The sequence below is a fragment of the Rana temporaria genome, chromosome 1 (genome assembly GCF_905171775.1).
Source record: "Rana temporaria chromosome 1, aRanTem1.1, whole genome shotgun sequence".
Classification (NCBI taxonomy): Eukaryota; Metazoa; Chordata; class Amphibia; order Anura; family Ranidae; genus Rana; species Rana temporaria.
This window is the reverse complement of record NC_053489.1, coordinates 266,749,699-266,774,221: the sequence shown is the minus strand read 5'-3', so window position 1 is coordinate 266,774,221 and position 24,523 is coordinate 266,749,699. Positions and strand designations below refer to the sequence as shown.

Sequence of the window (24,523 nt, the reverse complement as noted above, 5' to 3'; positions counted from 1 at the left end):
GGCAACATAAGACGTGCACTGCTGCAACCAAAGTTATTCTGCTATTGTTAAAGTATTGCTTCAAATTAAATAATAATGAATAAGTGGGAATAACAAAATTTAAACCAAAAGCACTTGAATTTTTCACTTATACTAAATTTTGTGAATAATGAAAAATATCACAGGAGTTATACCTATTAATTCATACACGCAGGGGCATTTTGTTCCTCAGAGAATAGTAACAGGAACTCACCACACCCCCAGGTCACACCCATCTCCTCTCCCTACCCACCTCCTAGAACCATCCTTCTGTCCAGTGCTAGGGAGGGAGTCCAAGCACCGACCCTCGCTGCCGGAGAACCTGTCACCTACCAGGTTGCTGTTTTCCTTGCAGATACAGTACTCACGAACCTTTGCTGTAGTGATTTTACACATACCTCTTAGTGTGGGTTGCAGACCCAAGTTCTTTAGTAGTATGCCTAAAACTCACATGCACCCCTTTGAATAACTTTAGACCAGGCTCTGAGCAATTGAATCAGTGTTTACTGTAAACTTGGCAACATGTAATAACATTCTGTTCCTAACTGAACCTAACTGTGGCAGCCCCAGGTTACCGGCACAGGTGAAGTCTCCTAGAGGAAAGTCCCTTCATGCAACATGTTTCAGCTCCTACCTCCTCTTCCACCAACCCCCCTCTCCTCTTCCACCAACCCCCCTCTCCCAAGGCAGCAGGCAAGGATCCTCTCCTCCCTGCACACGCTAGCGATTTAAAAACAGCGCAGCCGAGCAGTGCCCTGCCCATATGTCATTAATCCACAGAGTTCTGTAAATGAATGAATAACAAGTACTGTTGGCCTCCATGGCTGATGTGTTGCATAGTTCTCAATGAACTGCGAGGGTGCTGGTGAGTCTTTTTATAGTTCATAGATTTTTCCTGCAATTCAGTAACTGCCTGCCGATATCGGAAGTACAGGCAGACAGAGTACTGGGAGTCTGCAGGATCCTGCAATTAGGAAGGAATGGAATTGGCAATGTAAGTTCTACTGGCAGGGAAACAAATTATGGCAAGAGCTTGGAAACAAGTTTGTTTCTTTTACAAATATCTGCCGGCGTACAGACACTTTTTCCATTTATGAAAAGCTTATCAGCATCCTCCTCAGTACGCACAAGTTCTTTAAATAATGGACCCAGTGGGAAGTTATGTACTATTGTAGACATCACAGCCCTAGGGCTCTGCCTTGGGTATCCCTGGCATCCTTCCCTCCTTCCCTCCTTCCTTCCTTCCTTCCTTTCTTTTCCTCCCTGCATCTTTTACTCTCCGTGGCCCCCTCACAGTAAAAGCCTCTATCCAATTGTCACACATGTTGAACTGCTTGGCAACTGCTTCAATATATTTTGGGGAATTCTGTATAGCATTTAGGTGGGAGCATCACTGGGGCATATGGTCCCTTTATAGTCCCCTGCCACACTCCACAACTCTAGAGATTTGTTTTGTGCATCTACATTGAAAAGCCCTTTTAGACGACTTATTCAGTATACAGTGTTAAAGTGGTAGTAAATGCATACTAGCACATTATGCCTTTACTTTCCAGGGTTTCTTTTTTTAGTAAACTTTGCTAACGCTTTCATGTGAATAAAGAAACCATGGATTGGCAACATTGACACATGAATGTAAATCATCTGCATAAAAATATTTGTTTGAGCAATTTCATAAATAACCTCCTAGAAATCGCCTGAAGAAGTAGACCAATGTTCGGGGGGAAAAAAAAGCATAGGGGGAGATTTACTAAAACTACTGCACACAGAATCTGGTTCAGCTGTGTATAGTAATCAATCAGCTTTTAGCGAGCTACAGTATGCCTGTCTTGATTTTTTTATCCCCGTACTCACAGTGCAATCCAACATTGAAGATTCCGTCTCCCCGCGGGGAATGGGCGTTCCTATCCAGACGGAGGATGATTGACGGCCGGCTCTGGCACGTCACGCTCCCCGAAGACAGCCGGAGTAGGTCTCGTCAATCATCCTCCGTCTGGATAGGAACGCCCATTCCCCGTGGGGAGATGGAATCTTCAATGTAGAATTGCACTGTGAGTACGGGGATAAAAAAATCAAGACAGGCATACTGTAGCTCTCGCTACAATGCCTCATTTTATGCTAGAAGAAAAAAAAAAATTGTTTTTGTTTATAGGGTGAACCCCCGCTTTAAGGTGAAAAACTGTTTGTGCTGCAGCTTACCTGAACCCAATCGTTCCAGTGATGGGGTTGAGCACAGCAGTTCCATCTGCTCTCTCGGGTCCTCATGGGATAGATTGATAGAACCATTGGCTCCCGCTGCTGTCAATCAAATCCAGTGACACGGGAGGAGGTGGGCAGGGCAGAGTCCAGCTGTCTGTATCAATGGACCCAGCAGTAGGACTCGGGAGCGCGCCCGAATGAGTGCCCCCATGGAATGCGGCTCTCCGTGGAGTCACTGGAGAAGGGGAGGAGCCATGAGCGCCACGGGGGGACCAGAAGAGAAGGATTGGGGCCAAGTATAACATGTTTGTTATTTGAAAAAAAAAAAAGCTTTACAATCACTTTAAATTACATCTCTTTTTTCTATGCAGATCAATCATGTGTACAAGAGCAATTAAATGCTGACACTACAATATGGTGTCACCAAACATGATAATATAACAAACCATATAGGAACTGTATAAGGGTAAAGGCTAGGAGGTACAAGAGATTTGATGCTTGACTTATTGTCAATAGAATAGAATTTAACCAGTAGTGACAAACAACTAGGGCATAATGTATGTTTTTTGCAGGATGAGCAAGCTATGTTAAGCCTTTGGTCTGAACAAAAAATGTGTTTTAACAGATTCCTCTACCCACGCTACACAGTATGGATGGGTGAATCCCCTGTCTACAGCTATGGTATTATAATGACCTGCGCCCCCAGCTTTCAAAACATTGCCTGGTTTTGATTAGCTGCAGGAACTATTCAGCTGTCAATTTTCTGCCCTTCTCCTTTAATTTTTCAAATGAAGAACGTAGGGCAGGAGGATGCCAACAGGGCCACCCACTGAGCAAATTTCAGCCAGTTTATCAGGAACCAGCTGAAATGTATTCCATGTATGGCCAGTTTTAGAGACAGAGACTGCAAGCAGCGTGTGTTGGAAAAGTCTGCAGGTCTAAGCTGACCCAAAGTTCCTCATATCTAGGTAGGAGGCTGGATGTTTTGGTGTATACAGATTGTGCTGACAAAGATCCATACAGGGGAAACTCTTGCTTTGGGTTTGATGCAACAGTGGCAAATAAACACGGGCAGGAGGAACTTAAAAGTAGAATTTCACTCCCTCAATCAACATTGACAATTTCCAATCCTCATTGTGCTAGCATTATTAATCAGGTAGGAAAGAATATAATATTTACTTGCTGTAAACTTCATTTACATTCAGTTACATTTCTTCAGTTACTTCCTGGTTTCCAGGCCTAGGCAAATTATGTTATGGGTAAGTTTGATCTGAATATTAAAAATGTATTTATTATAATATTATATTAATATTTATTATATTTGGCTTGTGGTGTTAAAATGCAGTGTAGTTTAAAGTGATTGTAAACGATCACCTTGTAAAACAACCCATTCTGTTTAAAATAGAAATGAAAGGCAAAACATTTGTGTATAGATATAAAAAAAACAAAAAAACACTTTAAAAATTCCTTTTTTCCCCCTTCTTGAAAATGAAAGTAAAGGTAAATTTTTTTAGTTATTTTTGTTTAAATAACAGACATGTTATACGTTTTACCCCTGGCATTTTTACCCAGACACTTTTACCCCTCCAGTCCCATTAAAGACTTGTGCACATCGTATGTGCTCCTATGCACTTTTCTACATTGCAGGCTAAATGCATAAACATCAAATAATGTATTTTAATAAATAATTTGAGTGGTGGGAGGCTACTTAAAGCGGGGGTTCACCCAAAAATAAATTTTTAACATTACACTCAGCCAAGATGTCCTAATGACAATCGGCTGTTTTTTTGTTTTTTTTTCGTACATACCGTATTTCACTGCTGCTTCCGGGTATGTCTTCCTGGCCGTTCCTATCTGATTGACAGGCTTCCAACCGTCGCATACAGCGCTTCACGAGTTGCCGAAAGAAGCCGAACGTCGGTGCGGCTCTATACTGTGCCTGCGCACCAACGTTCAGCTTCTCTCGTGACGCGTAGTATGCGACGGTCGGAAGCCTGTCAATCAGATAGAAACGCCCAGTCCCGCAGAAGACATACTCGGAAGCGGCGGTGAAAATAAGGTATGTACGGAAAAGAAAAGAAAAAAAAACAGCCAATTGTCATTAGGACAACTCGGCTGAATGTAATGTTTTTTGGGTGAACCTCCACTTTAATAAGTGATAGTGATAGTCTTGTATAGGTGTGTCAATTTACAACTGACAACCGATGATCACCGGAGCCTTATACACACGATCAGTCCATCCGATGAGAACGGTCTGGAGGACCGTTGTCATCGGTTAACCGATGAAGCTGACTGATGGTCTGTCGCGCCCACACACCATCGATTAAATAACCGATCGTGTCAGAACGCGGTGAAGCAAAACACAACGACGTGCTGAAAAAAACGAAGTTCAATGCTTCCAAGCATGCGTCGACTTGATTCTGAGCATGAGTGGATTTTAAAACCGATGGTCGTGCCTACTAACGATCGGTTTTGACCTATCGGTTAAGAATCCATCTGTTAAATTTAAAGCAAGTTGGCTTTTTTTAACCGATGGTTAAATAACCTATGGCGCCCACACACGATCGGTTTTGACCGATGAAAACGGTCCATCAGACCGTTGTCCTCTGGTTAACCTATCGTGTGTACGAGGCCTGAAAGAGTTCATTGGATGGCTAGAGCTAAAAGGTTTAGTGTCCCAATCTGAACTGCTCCAAGATAATTCACTGCAGTCCATGATGACGATGTTAATGTAATTTAGAGATGTCTCCTGCAAAGAAACTAACAATACAAAACAACAGCCGCATAACTGATCTTGTTCTCGCTAATCACTGTATCCTAGGCATGGGCTTATATCATTCAATTGTGTTTTATATTAAGGACTATCCTAAAATGTGAAACAAATGTTAGTTTCAAAAGTTTCCATCTGCACACAAACTTCAAAGTAGTCACACATTTTGGTTTCTTGAACCATTTCAAAGCTTTACAAATACCCCTTTGTAATGGAAATAAACTGTTAGGTTGCATATTTCTATGTGTATATTTAACACCATTCATGCAAGTTTAATAGCAGCATTATTTACAAAGTCCTAAAACATACAGGGTCAGATTCAGGTAGGAGATACGACGGCGTATCTTCATATACGCCGTCGTATCTCTGAGTGTGCGGCGTCGTATCTATGCGCCTGATTCATAGAATCAGTTACGCATAGATTTGACTAAGATCCGACCTGCGTAAGTCTCTTACGCTGTCGTATCTTAGTTGTATATTTACGCTGGCCGCTAGGTGGCGCTTCCGACGATTTACGTGAGGAATATGCAAATTAGGTAGATACGCAGATTCAGAAACGTACATCCGCCCGGTGCATTTTTTTACGTCGTTTACGTTAGGCTTTTTCCGGCGTAAAGTTACCCCTGCTATATGAGGCGTATCCTATGTTAAGTATGGACGTCGTTCCCGCGCCAAATTTAAAAAAAATTGACATCGTTTGCGTAAGTCGTCCGTGAATGGGGCTGTGCGTAATTCACGTCAAAAGCATTGGCTTTTTGCGGGTTAATTTGGAGCATGCACACTGGGTTACTTTCACGGATGGCGAATGCGCCGTTAGTCAAAAACTTCATTTACGTGGGGTCATGTTTTATTTGCATAAAACACGCCCACCTCTTCACAATTTGAATTTGGCGCGCTTACGCCGGCAGATTTACACTATGCCGCCGTAACTTAGGGCGCAGGTTCTTGGTGAATACAGAACCTGCCTCACTAAGTTACAGCAGCGTAGCGTATCTGAGATACGCTACGCCCGCAGAAAAAGTAAGCCAATCTACCTGAATCTACCCCACATTGTATAAATATATATAGATACATATAAAAAGCAGGACACCAGGGATGGGTCCAGGACGAGAGATATGTGTTCCCATTATTTGTAGTCTCTTTGAAGAGGATGAAAAGAACAGTTTGAGAACGCTCAGGGATTCCCAACCAAAACAAACCAGCAGCTCCTTCGGGGGTAGTGCTACATAAGGAAGCACTCCGCTGGCTGGGGACACCTGACATGTAAGGAAGCACTTTGCTGGCTGGGGACACCTGAGATGTAAGGAGGCACTCTGCTGGCTGGGGATAGTGACTCCTGAGATGTAAGAAAGCACTCCGCTGGCTGGGGATAGTGACTCCTGAGATGTAAGGAAGCACTCCGCTGGCTGGGGATAGTGACTCCTGAGATGTAAGGAAGCACTCCGCTGGCTGGGGACGCCTGAAATGTAAGGAAGCACTCCGCTGGCTGGGGATAGTGACTCCTGAGAAGCAAGGAAGCACTCCGCTGGCTGGGGACGCCTGAGAAGTAAGGAAGCACTCCGCTGGCTGGGGATAGTGACTCCTGAGAAGCAAGGAAGCACTCCGCTGGCTGGGGACGCCTGAGATGTAAGGATACGACGGCGTATCTCCTGATACGCCGTCGTATCTCTGAGTTCCGTCCGTCGTATCTATGCGACTGATTCATAGAATCAGTTACGCATAGATCTCCCTAAGATCCGCCAGGTGTAAGAGACTTACACCGTCAGATCTTAGGCTGCAATTTCACGCTGGCCGCTAGGTGGCGCTTCCATTTGTATACGCGACGAATATGCAAATGAGGAGTTACGCCGATTCAGAAACGAACGACCGCCCGGCCTTTTTTTTTTTACGTCGTTTGCGTTCGGCTTTTTCCGGCGTATAGTTACCCCTGCTATATGCAGCGTATCCTATGTTAAGTATGGCCATCGTTCCTGGGTCAAATTTTTAATTTTTTACGTCGTTTGCGTAAGTCGGTTGCGAATACGGATGGACGTAATTTACGTTCACGTTGAAACCAATGATGTCCTAGCGACGTCATTTGGAGCAATGCACGCTGGGAAATTTAGCGGACAGCGCATGCGCGGGGACGTGCCTGATTTAAATTCTACACGCCCCATAGCCGTCGGAATTTTAATTCCGCCGGGGGATTTACGATACGCCGCCGCCACTTTAGAGGCAAGTGCTTTCTGAATACAGCACTTGCCTCAAAAACTTGCGCCGGCGGATCGTAAATCAGATCTTTAGATCCACGTAACCAGAGCTTCCTTTCTCAAAAAATAGGTGCAGGAACCCAACCACGACCCCATTCAAATTTCACAAACAGTAGAAGGGTCTTAAAGGGGCATAAAATACCAGGATTGCATTACATACAGATTGTAGAGCTCAGGGGGTTACACACAAAGTGCAGAGCTGTCACTTGTAAACATAGAAAGCAGACTTCTGTGTTTACAAGTGATTGTGGTGAGCGGGCATCAAAGGGTCTGAGCCAGAGGTGGTGGAACTGAGTTCCCCCAAGTTCCCCCTGAAAAAAAGCCCTGCGCGTAACCTATCTGAATCTAGCCCCTGAGATGTAAGGAAGCACTCCGCTGGCTGGGGAATTTTATATTATAATAGTAATAATGTGCTTCAATCATCCTGACACCATAACAACCGGTGTTTGGAGTATCTTTATCTGCTGATTGTTAAACTTTCTGGAATACACATATTTCTATTACGGTGTAGGATCTGGGCCTGCTGTCCCTCCATCCCTCTTTTTTTACTTCCTCTCTCACTCTCTTTCTTCCTTTGTTTCTCCCTCCATCCATCGTTCATCTCAGACTCTAACCACACCCCTTTGAGTCACGCCTATGAGTCACGCCTTTTTAAGCCACACCCGATATTATGCTTAACCCCGCCCATTAAACCGCGCCCATCATTCCGAGTTTTGCTTAGGGCCCCAGGGAGGTCAGGATCGGCACTGTGGATGAGGCTTGGATGTGGCATGGATGGGCACGGATGAGGCGTGGACGTGCACAGATGAGTAATGGATGAGGCATGGATGGGCACGAATTAGCATGTATGAGGCACAGATGTGGCATGGATGTGCACAGATGAGTAATGGATAAAGCATGTATGGGCATGGATGAGGCACAGATGGGCACAGATGAGGCATGGATGTGCACAGATTGGCATGGATGAGGCATGGATGGACACGGATGAGGCATGGATGGGCACAGATGAGTAATGGATGAGGCATGGATGGGCACGGATTGGCACAGATGAGTAATGATGAGGCACAGATTGGCATGGATGGGCACGGTTGAGCACTGATGTGGCATGAATGAGGCATGGATGGGCACGGATGTGGCATAGATGAGGCAAGGATGTGAAAAGGATGAGGTATGGGATTAGCATTGATGAACACGAATGAGCACGGATGAGGCACGGATGAGGCAAAGATGAGGCAAAGATGTGGAATGGATGAGGTATGGGATTAGCATGGATGAGCACGGTTAAACCCAAAATCAAACATGTAATATATTACAGCTTACAAATCATTAGATGTGGTGGCTGCATTAGTTTGATTTTTTTTAGGCTTTTTTGGGGCTCTTTCCTTCTTTTATCACCTGGTGATTCTGCCAGCAACACACCTCACTTATTAGAGTGCCTAAACTGAAGAAGTGAAGTGAAGAAGCACAGGGGCACCTTTTTGGACAGCAGCCTTGTTACACTAGGGGGAGGGGGTGTTAGATGAACCAGCAGAATTAGATACACTAACAAACTGAAGTTCAACTCCAGTTAAAAAAATTTAAGCAGAAACTTACTTACTGGTTGGATAACTAGGTGAAAAGAAAGGATAAAAAAATGAATGCAGCCACCACACCCAAGAATTTGTCAGATGCAATATAATAAATGCTTGCTTTTGGGATTATTACCACTTTAAAATCTACCTTTGTTAACTGTAGTTATTGATTTGGATGGTGTGCAAAAAATAACCTACCTTTCTTCACCTCTATTAAATAAGCTTTGAACACAGCATCTCCCCGCAGGGATGTAGTCCCAAGGGAGGGGGCGAGCACGCTGACTAACCCCCAGCCACAACGGCTCGGATGATGGTGGAAAGCTTACTGAGGGGGAACAGGAAGTGAAAATTTCAGATAAAGAAAAAAAACATTTAGAAGGGAAATTGAAGGAAAAGGTAAGTGAACCAACAATGCACTAGCTTAAAGGAACCTATTTAGAAAATAAAAAACAAACCTTTACAACCCCTTTAACAGAAATTTCAGTTATGTCAGTTTTAATAACAGTACTTTCCATTTTGTGATAAATACATTTCTTATAATTAAACAAACAAGCCAGACAATGTAAGCTACCGAGTAGCAGTTTCTAAGATGTATATCAGCACTCAGCAATGGGCTATGAAACTGTTACCATTCTGCTGCCAAGTTTTGTGAAATGTCCAGTGTTAGAATTGTTTTTACATAAGATGTAAACATATTGATGAATGTTAATGCCATAAAAGGATAAAAAATGATGAAAATAGATTCTTCAAATCTAATCTACTTTGTTTTTGAAAACTAGGAATGCAGACACCAATCCACCACTGGTTTATATGTCAAAAACATTCAGTTAAAATGTCCACATATTCCATTAAGGGAGGAAATACAGATTCCATTCATTTTGATACCTTGAAGGAAACTTAAAGCCCCCCGCGGTTTAACAATTTTTAGCTGTTAGGTTCAATGCACAGTAAAACATATTATAAATTCACACTCACTTGATAGCCGATTCAAATCGTATTGCCTCGTTTTCTGCCCTAAAGAAGAACTTTTAAAATAACATCCAGGCGTTCTCCATCTTGCTTGTGGGCATTGTGAACCCCACAAGCAATAACTTCCTGGATGCAGTAATGCGAGCCTCCCATGATGAACCGCATAATCTCGCGCATGCGCTGTGTTGATGGCGAGCAGCACCGTCAACACATCCACATTACCATATTAACGAGTGACGTCGTGTAAGCTACACGCCCCGTTGTTAGTGTATTAGATTGCTGCTATAAAAAAAAAACAATGCTGCTTCTTTCAGGTACAGACTGAATTTACACAGGACGAGGACACCTGTGTTCCCTTACTTAAAATGGCGACTTAGTATCCGCCCTCGTCACATGACCCGCTTGCCGAGTCACGTGACCCGCGAGATAACGTGGGATTACATTATAGATCGTCTCCTGGGGGTCTCAACACATCACTCCCAGGAGACATTGCGCACAGCCACAATCTAATGACACACCCACTCCCGCGGGGAATTAACCCCGGAAGCCACATTGAATCCACGATTAGAAAGGTAAACATTGACCTACGGGAAAAAAAAACGATGGATTGCACATATATTTATGCTGCTGCTATGAGTCAGACGAACTTCATATTTAGGGTGAACCTCCGCTTTAACAGTGGCAACTTCTATATTTCTCTACTGACAACAATTGTTGATGCTCTGGGTTGTCAAATGTTCTGGGTTGTCAAATGTTCTGGGTTGTCAAATGTACTATTGCTTCACTAATAAACCTCTCTCTAACATGTTTTTATTTTTATGGGTAGAGTGGAGAAGGGTTAAAATTTTGTGGGATCGTTATTACAGATATAAATAAAGTCTGCTTTTGTACCTGATAATATTATATTCTACTTCTGTGGTGATATCTGGATTTCTATTAGTACCAATTTTTTAACTAATCCCCTTTTTGAGGGGCTATGGTTCTAATTTTTTATTTTTTAAACAAAAAACAATACAGACTTGAATAAAAAGATTGCAATATAAATTTCTCTGGGATTTTTCCTCTATATGACTCCATTGGCAAGGTTTTTCTTCAATTTTTGTCTCTGAAACACCCTTACCAGAAATAGGACATGCAGTTTGCACCGGGACAGGAAGGCATGGATAACAGTAAAAGCTCCTTTTCTTCCCCTACACAAAATGTGTTTTGGCTGTGTCCCTGTTGAGGAAATGTCTCATCATAAAGGTATATCTCCCTAGTAAGGTCACATACATTGGTTCTAACCCTCTCTGCTCTATCCAAAACAAACTAGAATGCTTAAAGGGGTTGTAAAGGTAAATTCCCCTAAATAGCTTCCTTTACCTTAGTGCAGTCCTCCTTCACTTACCTCATCCTTCCATTTTGCTTTTAAATGTCCTTATTACTTCTGAGAAATCCTCACTTCCTGTTCTTCTGTCTGTAACTCCACACAGTAATGCAAGGATTTCTCCCTGGTGTGGAAAAAGCCTCTTGAGGGGGGAGGGGGTGAGCAGGAGGGTCAGGACACTCTCTACTTTGCAGATAGAGAAAGGAGCTGTGTGTTAGTGGGCATCCTGACACTACTGCTTGCCCCCTCCCCCCTCCCCCTCAAGAGGCTTTCTCCAGCGGGTACCTGGCTTTTACTATGGCGAGATCAGCTGGAAGTTCGGCATCCCTCCTCCTTTCCCCTTGTAAAATCATGTCTATCGTTTAGCCCAGGTTCACATTGGGCTGCGGAAATGAAGCTGAACTCGCACACGATTTCACTCCCGCTTGTCAGTCCCGATTTCAGCCGCGATTACAGAGACATCTGTACAGAAACTACTTTTTGAAATCGGTGCAGCGTCGCAGATGCGGCGTTGCTCTGATTAGGACAGTGCCATTGCCGGCAATTGCTGGAAAATGCCGCCGATTTGACATGTCAAATCGCATGTCAAAACGCACCAGTGTGAACCAGGGCTTAAAAAGCTTGGTAAGTATTCCAATTGACAACAGCAGAAAAGGCAATATCGGCAACAGCTACAAAATGTTTTATACTATGTGCTATATGCCTTTTGGGGACTTGTCCAGCGCTGCAATATCCAATATTTAGAAATTCTAATGTTAATGTAAAAATGTTTTAATGTGTACTTACCAAATATTTAAACCTAAAAAATTTAACCAGGAGAAACTGTAATCTCCACCGACAAAAATCCCGATGTAGGCGACAGATACATTCTAAGGGTAAAAAAAAGAAAAAGAAAAGAGGAAAATGTAAAATTAACATTAGCAAGTGCAGTTGTTCCAGGGTATACTGGTCCTACCACTTATTTTATTGCACATCACTGGAATACTCCTGTCTATCCATCCAGGTGACGGAGCTGCTGTGTTTTGATTTTTTTCAAGTGTGGTTTTTGATATGAACTTTTTCTTTTGTAAATGAGCTCTGCTTATTTATTTATTTATTTATTTATTTATTTATTTTTTTTGCTTATTTTCATCATCCAATCATGTGCAAGCAAAAATGTGTTTATTTCCCCATTTCCTTGCATGTGATTGGGTATATAACAAAGAGGAGTTTCACCTCATTTACTATGCCTTGGAACAACTGCACTTGCAAAGTGCACAGTCTATTCGCCTTTAGTAAATCAACCCAAATGACACTTTAAACCTGCTAAACGGCAAAAGCTTAGCTGGCACACCTATATAAATAAATGAACACCTGTAACAAAGTTACAATATGTTCAATATAGAAGCTGCGAATTAGCATGTAAACAATTGGTACAGGAAACAAAATAAAAAAAATATATAAATCGCGCTACCCCCTAACCATGTGATAATCTTAGTGAAAAGAACTAAATACACCAAAAAAATCAAACAGTGGTAAAAAATATATATGACTAATGACATATAATAATGTGACTCTTAATATGTCCAGTAGTATAAAACATCTCATGCCAGTTAATAAATATAAATTAAATTATAAAGTGACCAACAAATTGTATTATTGACAAATAAATAAGTAGAAAGAATTATTAAACTAAAAATTATTTGACAAAATATATCAGATGATTTGTCAAAATTGCTGAACACCAGTGCTCTGTGCCGAAATCCAAAATCTAAAGGATAAACATGTACAAAAAAAAAAAAAAAAAAAAAAAGAGTGATGATCCTCCACCAATCAATAGAAATGGCTCCTTACCAGCTTAAGCCTCGTACACACGTCCAAGGAACCTGACGGGCGAAACACATAGTTTTGCTCGTCGAGTTCCTTGTGAAGCCGCCGAGGATCTCGGCGAGCCAAATTTTCCCATTCCCATCGAGGAAAAAGAAGACATGCTTTCTTTTTGGGTCGACGGTTTTCTCGTCGAAAAGTGTACACACGACCGGTTTCCTCGGCAAAAAAAAAAAAAACCAGCAAGCTTCTTGCTGGTTTTTGCCGAGAAACTCGGTCGTGTGTACGAGGCCTACCCAGGATCCCTTTTGACAGGGGATCATTAAAAGCATGTAGTCAACAGGGGCCCCTGGAAGAAGTACGTTTTTTTTACGAAACGGACGTGGGGCGGGGGGCGGCGCACTGACGTCACCTCAAGCTCCAAACAATCCCCCAGCAGGACGGGTGTCTGGATTTTGTGTACCGGCCGGCACACCAGATTTAAGGCCTATTTTTCTGCAACATTTGTAAGTGCAACATTAATTCTTTTAATAAACCTTTTATATGTTTAACCTCTTCCGGCCCGCGCTATAGCCGAATGACGGCTTCAGCGCGGACCTCAAAATCCAAGAGGACGTCATTTGACGTCCTCCTCTTTGCTCGTTCCCCGCGCCAGCTCCCGAGCGCGCTGCGGGGAAATTCTGTGTTGGCCGTGTCCCCTGGACACAGCCAATTACAGATCGCCGCAAACGGCCAATTAGAGTAGCCGTTTGCGATGCGATCTGTGTGGCCAATGAGAGATGATCTCAAATGTAAACATATGAGATCATCTCTCATTGCTGCCTCTCCCTCCTCACACAGACAGCACGTGTGAGGAGAGAGAAGGTCTGTGATTACTGTCATTTACTGTGGAAAGTCTTAACAGTGCCCATCCCAGTGCCCATCCCAGTGCCCATCCCAGTGCCATCCCAGTGCCATCCGTGTTGAAGAACATACAGTGCCATCCCTTTGCCACCTCATCAGTGCCAATCAGTGCCCACCTGTGCCGCCAATCAGTGCCCACCTGTGCCGCCAATCAGTTGCTACCTGTGCCGCCAATCAGTTCCCACCTGTGCCGCCAATCAGTGCCCACCTGTGCCGCCACATCAGTGCCCACCTGTGCCGCCACATCAGTGCCCACCTGTGCCGCCAATCAGTTCCTACCTGTGCCGCCAATCAGTTCCTACCTGTGCCGCCAATCAGTGCACATCTGTGCCGCCACATCAGTGCCCACCTGTGCCGCCACATCAGTGCCCACCTGTGCCGCCAAATCAGTTCCTACCTGTGCCGCCAATCAGTGCACATCTGTGCCGCCAATCAGTGCCCACCTGTGCCGCCACATCAGTGCCCACCTGTGCCGCCACATCAGTGCCCACCTGTGCCGCCACATCAGTGCCCACCTGTGCCGCCACATCAGTGCCCACCTGTGCCAATCAGTGCCCATTTGTGCAGCATTATCAGTGCACATCTGTTCAGCATTATTAGTGCACATCTGTGCAGCATTATCAGTGCCTACCTGTGCTGCCAATCAGTGCCCACCTGTTCCGCCACATCAGTGCCCACCTGTGCCGCCACATCAGTGCCCACCTGTGCCGCCACATCAGTGCCACCTCAGTGCCCACCTGTGCCAATCAGTGCCCATCTGTGCAGCATTATAAGTGCACATCTGTGCAGCATTATCAGTGCACATCTGTGCCGTCTCATCAGTGCCCATCTGCTCCGCCAATCAGTGCCCATCTGCTCCACCTCATCAGTGCCGATCTTCTCCACCTCATCAGTGCCCATCAGTGAAGGCTTAGCACACACCTGTGCAGTTGCATCAGCAACCATGTCCAAAAGGTCCTATTCCCTTCAGGAGGCATTCCAAATCATTTCTGCCCCCGACGAGAGCAACGGGGAGCTCTCTCATTCAGAGTCCCTTTCAAATTCAAATTCTGAGTTGGACGTCAATTATGAGCCCGCCCTCAGTAGCGGAACACTGAGTGACTCAGAGGAGGAAGATAGCCGGCCGGCTAAACGAAGGCGTTCTAGTGAGGAGGCAGTGCCATCCACCAGCACCGCAGTGCCATCCGCCAGCACTGCAGTGCCATCCGCCAGCACTGCAGGGCCATCCGCCAGCACTGCAGGGCCATCCGCCAGCACCGCAGTGCCTCGGCAACAAACTTCCAGGACCCATGCTAGCCTTCCATATGCCCTTCAGAACCCCTTGTGGCTTCCTCCTAATTCAGGAGAAGCCAACATTCCCCCTTTCACGGCCCAGCCAGGAATCCAAGTGGACACAGAGAATTTTTCACCAATCAATTATTTTAACCTCATGTTTACAGAGGACATGCTATCCGGAGTTGTGGCCCAGTGCAACCTATTTGCACAGCAATTTATTTAAAATAATCCCACGTCATACCCGTCCCTTCCAGTGGAGAGACCTTACGGTGGAGGAGTTGAATTTTTTTTTAGGCCTAACATTTTGTATGGGACTCAACCCAAAAAACACTTACCGTGCCTTTTGGTCCAAAAACCTGATCTACCACATGCCCATCTTCTCCAGCGTAATACCCAGAGCCCGATTCTTTGCCATAATGAGATTCCTACATTTCAACGACAATACCCAGAGCCATCCCCGAAATCATCCAGAACATGACAGACTTTTCAAAATTCGGCCCTTACTGAATTATTTTTCAGAAAAATTCCCCCAATTATATACCCCGGACCAACACATCTGTGTGGATGAGTCGCTTGTTAAATTTAGTGGCAGGCTTCAAATAAAACAATTCATACCAAGCAAAAGAGCCCGCTATGGTGTGAAGGTCTACAAATTGTGTGACCGAGTCACAGGATACCTGTATGCCTACAGAGTATACGAAGGCAAGGACACCCAGCTCAATCCCCCTAATTGCCCAGACTACTTGGGATCAAGTGGCAAAATTGTTTGGGAACTCATTAACCCCCTATTGGAAAAAGGCTATCATCTATACGTAGATAATTTCTACACCTCTCTTCCCCTGTTCCACAACCTGCACCGGAAGCAGACCCCGGCTTGTGGCACCATCCGAAACAACAGGAAAGGCTTTCCTCAAAGCCTGGTGAATACAAAGCTGAAAGGAGGAGAATCAGCAAGGTTGCGTAACAATTCGGTTCTGGCGGTGAAGTGGAAGGACAGAAGAGACGTGTACATGCTATCTTACATCCATAATGATACCGTCGTTGAAACCCGCAGAAGGCGTGGCACCACCATCCGAAAGCCCACTTGCATCCAGGACTATAATTTGTTTATGGGGGGGTCGACTTCAATGACCAGATGCTTGAACCCTATCTTGCTACAAGAAGAACGTACCATTGGTACAAAAAAGTTGCCATTTATTTTTTTCAATTGGCCATATATAATTCCTTTGTAATTTACAGCAACTCCACCCAAAACCCCAAACACTTCCTTGGCTACCAAGAGGACCTTATCACTGCCCTTATTTTCCCGAACGGCCCACCCCAAACCATCCGATCTGATGTTTTAAGTCGTCTCGCCGAGCGTCATTTTCCCGATAAAATCCCTCCCACAGAAACAGGCCGACGACGTCAAAAAAAATGCAAGGTATGCGCCAGTGATGGAGTCAGACGAGACACATCTTTCCATTGTGTGGATTGTCCTTCCCAACCAGGCCTCTGTGTAACTGACTGTTTTCGCCGTTACCACACCAAACTAAAGTATTAATCCTCCGTTCCTGCCTTTACACACCTTCACACCCCTTATGCCACTGCCTGCTCTGTAACTGACCCCGGCTTGTTTTTTGACCACGATTCTGCCTAACGATTTTGTAATACCTCTACCTGATCTGGAACTGACCTCGGCTTGTTTTTTGACCATGATTCTGCCTAACGATTCTGTAATACCTCTGCCTGATCTGGAACTGACCCTGGACTGTTTTTTCGACCATTCTTCTGCCTAACGATTCTGTAATGCCTCTGCCTGATCTGGAACTGACCTCGGACTGTTTGACCATGCCTTTTGCCTGCCTCCTGGACTGATCTTGTACCCTGCTACTGGACTAGTGGGATTCAACACAGGGGTCTCACATATGTGAGGGGCTCCAGAAAAGTTTTTCTGGATGAAGAAAACATTTTTTTTGTTTTCTCATGCTAGATTAGGGTCTGGTTGCCCGGAGGCTTCAAAGAGATTTGGGTGGGAGAAGCCTCTACCCCTGTCCCCCTTCTGTCCAGAACGAGGCCCTACTTCTGCCTGCTGCCTGTAGGACCTATGCCATCATGCCTCTGCCTGTTGCATGAACTGACCACCTGCACTAACCCTGACGGGACAGTATCCCTGCCTGGACGTTGCTGACCAAGTCCCTGCCTGCTGCCTGGACCAGTGCTATCCTGCTGTGTAGAACTGCGCTACTATTACCACAGGTAATCTTTTGTATACGCTTTGCTCAGCATAATGTATTTTGGGGTGTAATTCTTGGTATGTGCATGCTATGTGTCTCCGGAACACCTGACGGTGTTCCTTGCATGTTGGATCTCAGGCTGTGTAGAAGTCTCACACATGTGGTATCGTTGTACTCAGGAGGAGTAGCAGAATGTATTTTGGGGTGTCATTTTAGCTATGTACATGCTATGTGTTGAAAATATCTTATCAATGGACAACTTTGTGTAAAAAAAATGCGTTTTCATTTTTTCCCCACATTTTCCAAAAACTTCTGGAAAAAAATGAACCATTCAAAAGACTCATTATGCCTCATAGATTATACGTTGGGGTGTTGGCTTTCCAAAATGGGGTCATTTTGTGGGTAATTCCATTGTCCTGGTGTTCCAGGGCCTTCAAAAGTGTAATAGGTAGTCAACTAGTTAGATGTGCAATTTATGCTCCTAGAACCCCTGATGGCGCTCCCTGCATATTGGGGCTCTGTATGTGGCCAGGCAGTGAAAAAGTCTCACACATGGGGTATCGTTCTACTCAGGAGGAGTAGCAGAATGTATTTTGGGGTGTCATTTTTGGTATGCACATGCCATGTAAGAGAAATAAGCTAATACAATGACAATTTTGAGAATTTTTTTTAATAAAAAATAAAAATCTTAATTTTGCAAAGTATTGTGGGAAAAAAATACAACTTCAAATAACTCACCATGCCTCTTAATAAATACGTTGGAATGTCTACTTTCCAAAAAGGGGTTATTTGGGGGGCATTTGTACTTTCCTGGCTTGTTAGGGTCTCAAGAATTAAGATAGGCCTTCAATACATCAGGTGTGATCAGATGTGATAATTTTGTATTATTTGCACTATAGCTTGTAGACTCTAAAACTTTCACACAGACCAAATAATTTCCAAAAATTTTGGGCTATTTTTATCAAAGACATGTAGCAGTATAAATTGTGGCCAAAATCTATCAAGAAATATTAATAATTTGCAAAAAAAATTCACAGAAACTAAGAAAAAAACATATTTTTTCAAAATTTTCGGTCTTTTTTCATTAATAGCGCAAAAAATACAAAACCAAGAGGTGATCAAATACCACCAAAAGAAAGCTCTATTTGTGGGAAAAAAAGGACAAAAAAATCATTTGGGTACAGTGTTGCATGACTGAGTAATTGTCATTCAAAGTGTGAGAGCGCTGAAAGCTGAAAATTGCTCTGGGCAGGAGGGGTGTTTAAGTGCCCAGTAAGCAAGTGGTTAATGCGCTATGTGGAGCCATTGTTGTCTCTTGCATGTCGGGTTATATGCTGGTGATCCACAACCAATATTGGATGAGATTTATAGCTTTAAGGCTGTAATTGTCTGAGCTGCGTGGCTGGAGTGAGAACCTTAACTACATGCTTTTAATGATCCCCTGTCATAAGGGATCCTGGTAAGCTGGAAAGGAGCCATTTATATTGATTGGTGGAGGATCATCACTCTTTTTTTTTTTTGGTCACGTTTATTCTTTAGATTTTGGATTTCGACACAGAGCACTGGTGTTCAGAAATTTTGACAAATCATCTAATATATTTATGGACTATATTTTGTCAAATAATTTTTAGTTCAGTAATTCTTTCTACTTATTTATTTGTCAATAATAAAAAATGTTGGTCACTTTAATTTATATTTATTAACTGGCACGAGATGTTTTTTAATACTGGACATATTAAGAGTCACATTATTATATGTCATTAGTCATATATATTTGTTACCACTGTTTGATTTTTTTGGTAATTTTTAATGTTTTGGTGTATTTAGTTCTTTTCACTAAGATTATCACATGGTTAGGGGGTAGCGCGATTTATATATATTTTTTAGATGCCTAAATGCATTGCGTTGCTGCCATGTGATTGGCTGATTAGCAATGTGTGTTACCAAGCAATTGAACAGGTGTACCTAATAAAGTGGCCAGTGCGTGTAGGTCTTCTATCTGCAGGTTAGGCCAGGGAAAAAAACTCAAAGAAAAAGCCTTAACAGAGGATAAGTGCAAGTTGCAGGGTTTCATTAAAGTGTATTTAAATGCAAAAATGTTTTGTTAGTTTTAGATGTGTATGTGTGTGTGAAAGGGTTATAGCCCCAGTATGCTTTTGATAGCCGTCTGTGGGGTTGATTTACTAAAGGGAAATCCACTCTGCACTACAAGTGCACTTGTAAGTGCAGTCGATGTAGATCGCTGTAGATCTGAGGGAAAGCTCTGAAATTAGGGGAAGCTCTGCTGATTTTATCATCCAATAACGTGCAAGCAAAAATGCTGTTTTTTATTTTCCTTGCATGTCCGCCTCAGATCTACAGCTAATGCACTTGAAAGTGCACTTTCAGTGTACTTTCAAGTGCACTTGTAGTGCAAAGTGGATTTGCCTTTTGTAAATAACCCCCACTGTGTCCATTTGGGAGAGTCACACTATCCTTGTCCTAGTGACCATTGTTGCTGGGACTCAAGTGAAGAAAAAAAAATTGAGTTGTCACCAGAACAGGAATAAAAGGGTAAATCTAATGGAGACACTTGTTCCAGTGACAATTGTCTAAGAGTAGATTTACTTCACTTTCAGGTACCTCTGTGAGGCAGGAAGTGAAGGGAAATATCTGCAATGAAATACATATGTCAAAAACCTGACAGAGGTTTTAACTACTCACTATTTTCTTCCAAAATGTTTAGATTTACTTTAGGTGGACATAAGTCAGTAACTGCACTGACCGCAGGGGCAGATACGGGGGGGGGGAAGGCAACGGGGAAATTGCCACCCCCGAGAAATTAGTTTTAGTTGCGGAACTTGTGGGCGACTGAGAGTCTGAGCGGGCTGTAATTGCGGAACTTGCGGGCGCCTGAGTGGGCTGTAGTTGTGCGAACTTGCGGGCGCCTAAGAGTCTGAGCGGGCTGTAGTTTCGGGAATTTTTGGGCGCCTGAGAGTCTGAGTGGGCTGTAGTTGCGCGAACTTGCGGGCGCCTGAGAGTCTGAGCGGGCTGTAGTTGCGGGAACTTGCGGGCACCTGAGAGTCTGAGCGGGCTGTAGTTGCGGAACTTTCGGGTGCCTGAGGGTCTCAGCGGGCTGTAGTTGCAGAAACTTGTGGGCGCCTGAGAGTCTGAGCGGGCTGTAGTTGCGGGAAGTTGCAGGCGCCTGAGAGTCTGAGCGGGCTGTAGTTGCGGAACTTTCGGGTGCCTGAGGGTCTGAGCAAAGCTCTCTGTGTGCATGTGACATCCAATTATTGGTTGAGATCTTGTGTCTCAGCACTCCAACAATGGAGGGATGATGGACAAGTTTCTCTTTGCCTCGTGGTTAAAAGTCTGCAATGTTTGGCCAATCTTAAAGCGGATGTTCCACCCCAAAAATATATTAAAAGCCAGCAGTTACAAATACTGCAGCTGCTGACTTTTAATATAAGGACACTTACCTGTCCTGGAGTCCAGCGCCGTCCGCAGCAGAGCACGAGCGATCGCTCGTCACCCTGCTGCTCCCCCCTCCATCCACGGTGAGGGAACCAGGAAGTGAAGCACTGCGGCTTCACTGCCCGGTTCCCTACGGCGCATGCGCGAGTCGCGCCGCGCCCGCTGATTGGCTCCCGCTGTGTGCTGGGAGCCGAGTGTTCCCAGCACACAACGGGGGGGCGACGGGACGTGACGCAATGCCCGTCTTTTGCCCGTGAATGCCGGGCCGGAAGTGGGTGCAAATACCTGTCTTTAGACAGGTATCTGCACCCCCCTCCCCCCTGAAAGGTGTCAAATGTGACACCGGAGGGGGGAGGGTTCCGATCAGCGGGACTCCACTTTAGGGTGGAGAACCGCTTTAACATTGGAAATGTTTGTTCCACTTTATTTTTTTCTGTATCTAAACCCAAAAACAAAAAATTATATATTGCAGATAACAAGTCCTTAGATGTGATGGCTGCATTACTTTTCTTTTGCAGGCTTTTTTTTTTCATTGTTATTACCCTTCATGTCTATGATTTCTTCTTCATTGTATGGAAGGAGCCATAGTTGTCACACAGACTTGACTTCAAATATGTCTGCCTTTGTTTGTTCACTTCATTTACTTGGTGGATTAATAAGACTAGTAGACTTGGAATAAGGCTTTAAGCGCACAGATAGTAACAAGAACACTGTATTTCTGGGTAGATCAACAGATATTTTCTGCACTATTTCTGGCCTGAAAAATCAAGAAAACAAATGCAGCCAACACATCTATGGACTGGTAAACTGCAATATATTAAATTTTTGTCTTTAGGTTTGGATACACTTTAATTACGGTATATAAAAAAAAAAAAAAAAAAAACACCTGGTTTTAAGACACATATTAAATAAATCTCTGCAGACAGAAATATGTAGACTGCCATTGTGGATCTCCTTAAGAAAACTCAGGGGCTGTCATTTTAATCCACTTCACTAATTTCTGTCTGAGCGGGCGGCTCCATGAGCAGGTGACAGCGTGGACTGCCAGGTGCCTCGGTGTGGAGTGAGAGTCATAGAGTGGGCGGTCAGCTGGTCGGCTCTGTGGGAGAGCAGGCGGCTGGCCAATCAACAACCCGGCGGCCGGGGGAGCAGAGAGATGACATCATCTCTCACCGCCCCGCACACGCCCTGCATCCCTGCAGTAACTTCCGCCCTCACAGCAGGAGAGAGATTACACACTCTGACAAGCAAAACACCACCTCAGCAAGTAACAATCCGCAAGGTGTGGCAGGTGAGGTGGCAAGTGGCAATCTGCATCTGGTGGCAGGCAAGTGACAATCTGCAACATGTGGCACGTGACAATCCGCAACTTGTGGCAGGTGACGTGACAATCTGCAAAATGTGGCAGGTGACGTGGCAAGTTACAATCTGCATCTGGTGGCAGGCAAGTGTCATTGTGGCAGGTGACGTGGCAAGTGACAATCTGCATCTGGTGGCAGGCAAGTGGCATTCCGCAACATGTGGCAGGTGATGTGGCAAGTGACAATCCGCAATGTGCGGCAGGCGACGTGGCAAGTGACAAGCTGCATCTGGTGGCAGGTGACGTGGCAAGCGGCACACTCGGGGCACCCACTGATTCTGCATTATGGTGAATTGAACCATTTAATTTTATATTACAATGTAATAATATAAATAATGCGCTTCAATCATCCTGACACCATAACAACCATGGTGCCATGATCATTGAAGCGCTAACACCAGTAATTTCCCATATAAATTGCCCCCAAAAAAAATATTTTCTGGTAGTGCCCCACCCGAGACTAGACTCTGGATCCGCCCCTGACTGACCGATGGGTATTCCTAGAGGAGCCCAGGAAGGAAAAATTCCCTTTTTGTCACATTCAATAGCAACACTTAGCTTTAGTATAGGAAAGACAAAACAAGTAAACAGAAGGCACATTACACCAAGAATTTTCCTGCTGGGACAAACTAAATGATATGCCTAATTTGGCTACAGGGTTAAAAAAATACATTATTGGCCCAATACGTGCCCACAGGTCCTACAATGTGCAAATTTAACAAATGCGAAGGCTAGATAAATAAAATAAAATAAATAAATCTATGAAGAATTCTTAGACTTACAAATTCAAACCTCAGTTACCTTAAGTGCGCCAATGACTGTAGTGGTAAGAGCGGAGTTGTAGTAACTGCAGAGCACTATTGCATAAATCAGTAAAAATCTGAGGGGAAAACACACAAAATGAAAAAAATAACAATAACTTTCATAAACTTAGATCTCCTTAGCAGCTATTTTAAAAAGCATATTTCATTTTTTTCTTTGATTGATCAGTAGTTAAAAAAAAAGACACATCCTTACATTTGGAGTTAAACATTCCTATAACAAGCTTAATTTAAATTGCATTGCAACTAGTGGATGGAAGAATACAACCTTGTCACACATTTATTTACACTACATGGACAACCTTCAAACCGTTGATAACAATGTGATACCACATTTCTCCAGCAGGAAAACAGATCTAGGAGATTCCTGGCTTCAATTTAAAAGTGGTTAATTATAACCAGATGGGAAAAAACATCACTTCATATCACCCCATAGTATTCCTATCCTTCATGGTATTTATATTTAATATAATTTTTCTATTCACTGGTGATGAGCAAATAACTACAAATAAAAGTTAATGCCACTGATTCAAAGTAACTGGTAATGCAAGTGGAAGTCAGTCACAGTCACTAGTTTTCTTATGTTGAAGACGTTTCCAGAGTATTTCTGGGTATTTTCTAAGTATTTTTGAATGCTTGAGTATTTCTGGGTACTCCTGAGTGCCTTGAAATGTTTGAGCTCTTTTCAGTGCTTCTGAGTATTTCTGGGCCCTTTTGAGTGCTTCTGAGTGCCTACGGGTGCTTCTGGCTACGTTTGAATATTCCTGAAATTGTCTGAATGTTTATGAATATTTATGAACATTTATGCATATTTGTGAATGTTTTGGGAGAATTTAGATGTTGACGCATTCAATGTATTGATGTTGTTACTGTTTAGAATAGTGCTTTGATTTAGTTTTTTGTTGGTTTGTGTTTGTTATGTGAGAAAAACTTTTTTTTTTCAAAAATAAAATCTGTATAAAATAAGAAAAAGATGATGTTTCATAGTTTATCCAAGTCACTTCCTTAAAGGAGTTGTAAAGGATTTTTTTTTGCTGAAATGACTTTTTACAGGGTATAGAGACATAATAGTTAACTGATTCCTTTTAAAAATGATTAAAAATAGATAAAATCATATAATGTACCTGTAGTTTCAGTTTCGTTTATGCATCTAGTTTCATGCTTCTGTGAAGTACAGAGACACAGAGCCAATAGAGGGCAGTGATGGTTTGTAAAACGAAAGTGATTGGTTCTGAGGGGTTTAAGACACACAGTAATCACACCTCCTTGATTAGTGCCACAGAGAGAAAGCTCCCATTACAGGACTGCAGTAAGGTAAAGGAAGCTATTTAGCTAAAAAAAAATCCTTTAGTGACTCTTTAAGTTTTAATGAGTGCCAAGAATATACCCCTGCAGGGATATTTACACAGGTAGCACATTCACCTTTATCCAACATAGAAAGTGTCAAAGCAGATGCTGAAGAACAAGAACAGGACTGGCCTGCCTAGAGACTGAGGAGCTGAGAGAACCAGGTTCCTTTAGGCCAGCATGGTGCAATTAACATTAGGTAG

The 24,523-nt window shown here is 43.5% G+C and overlaps 1 protein-coding gene across 1 annotated transcript in view; it reads right to left on the bottom strand.

Annotated features, from left to right (window-relative positions):
* The window catches only part of SLC35D2 (solute carrier family 35 member D2), a 106,390-nt gene that overhangs the window by 4,282 nt on the left and 77,585 nt on the right, over window positions 1-24,523 (bottom strand). The window contains exons 10-11 of the mRNA XM_040355473.1: window positions 22,954-23,032; window positions 11,926-12,008 (exon numbers count right to left, since the gene is read on the bottom strand). Of these exons, the coding sequence (XP_040211407.1) occupies window positions 11,926-12,008; window positions 22,954-23,032 (162 nt within the window). The remainder of the gene's footprint in view (window positions 1-11,925; window positions 12,009-22,953; window positions 23,033-24,523) is intronic.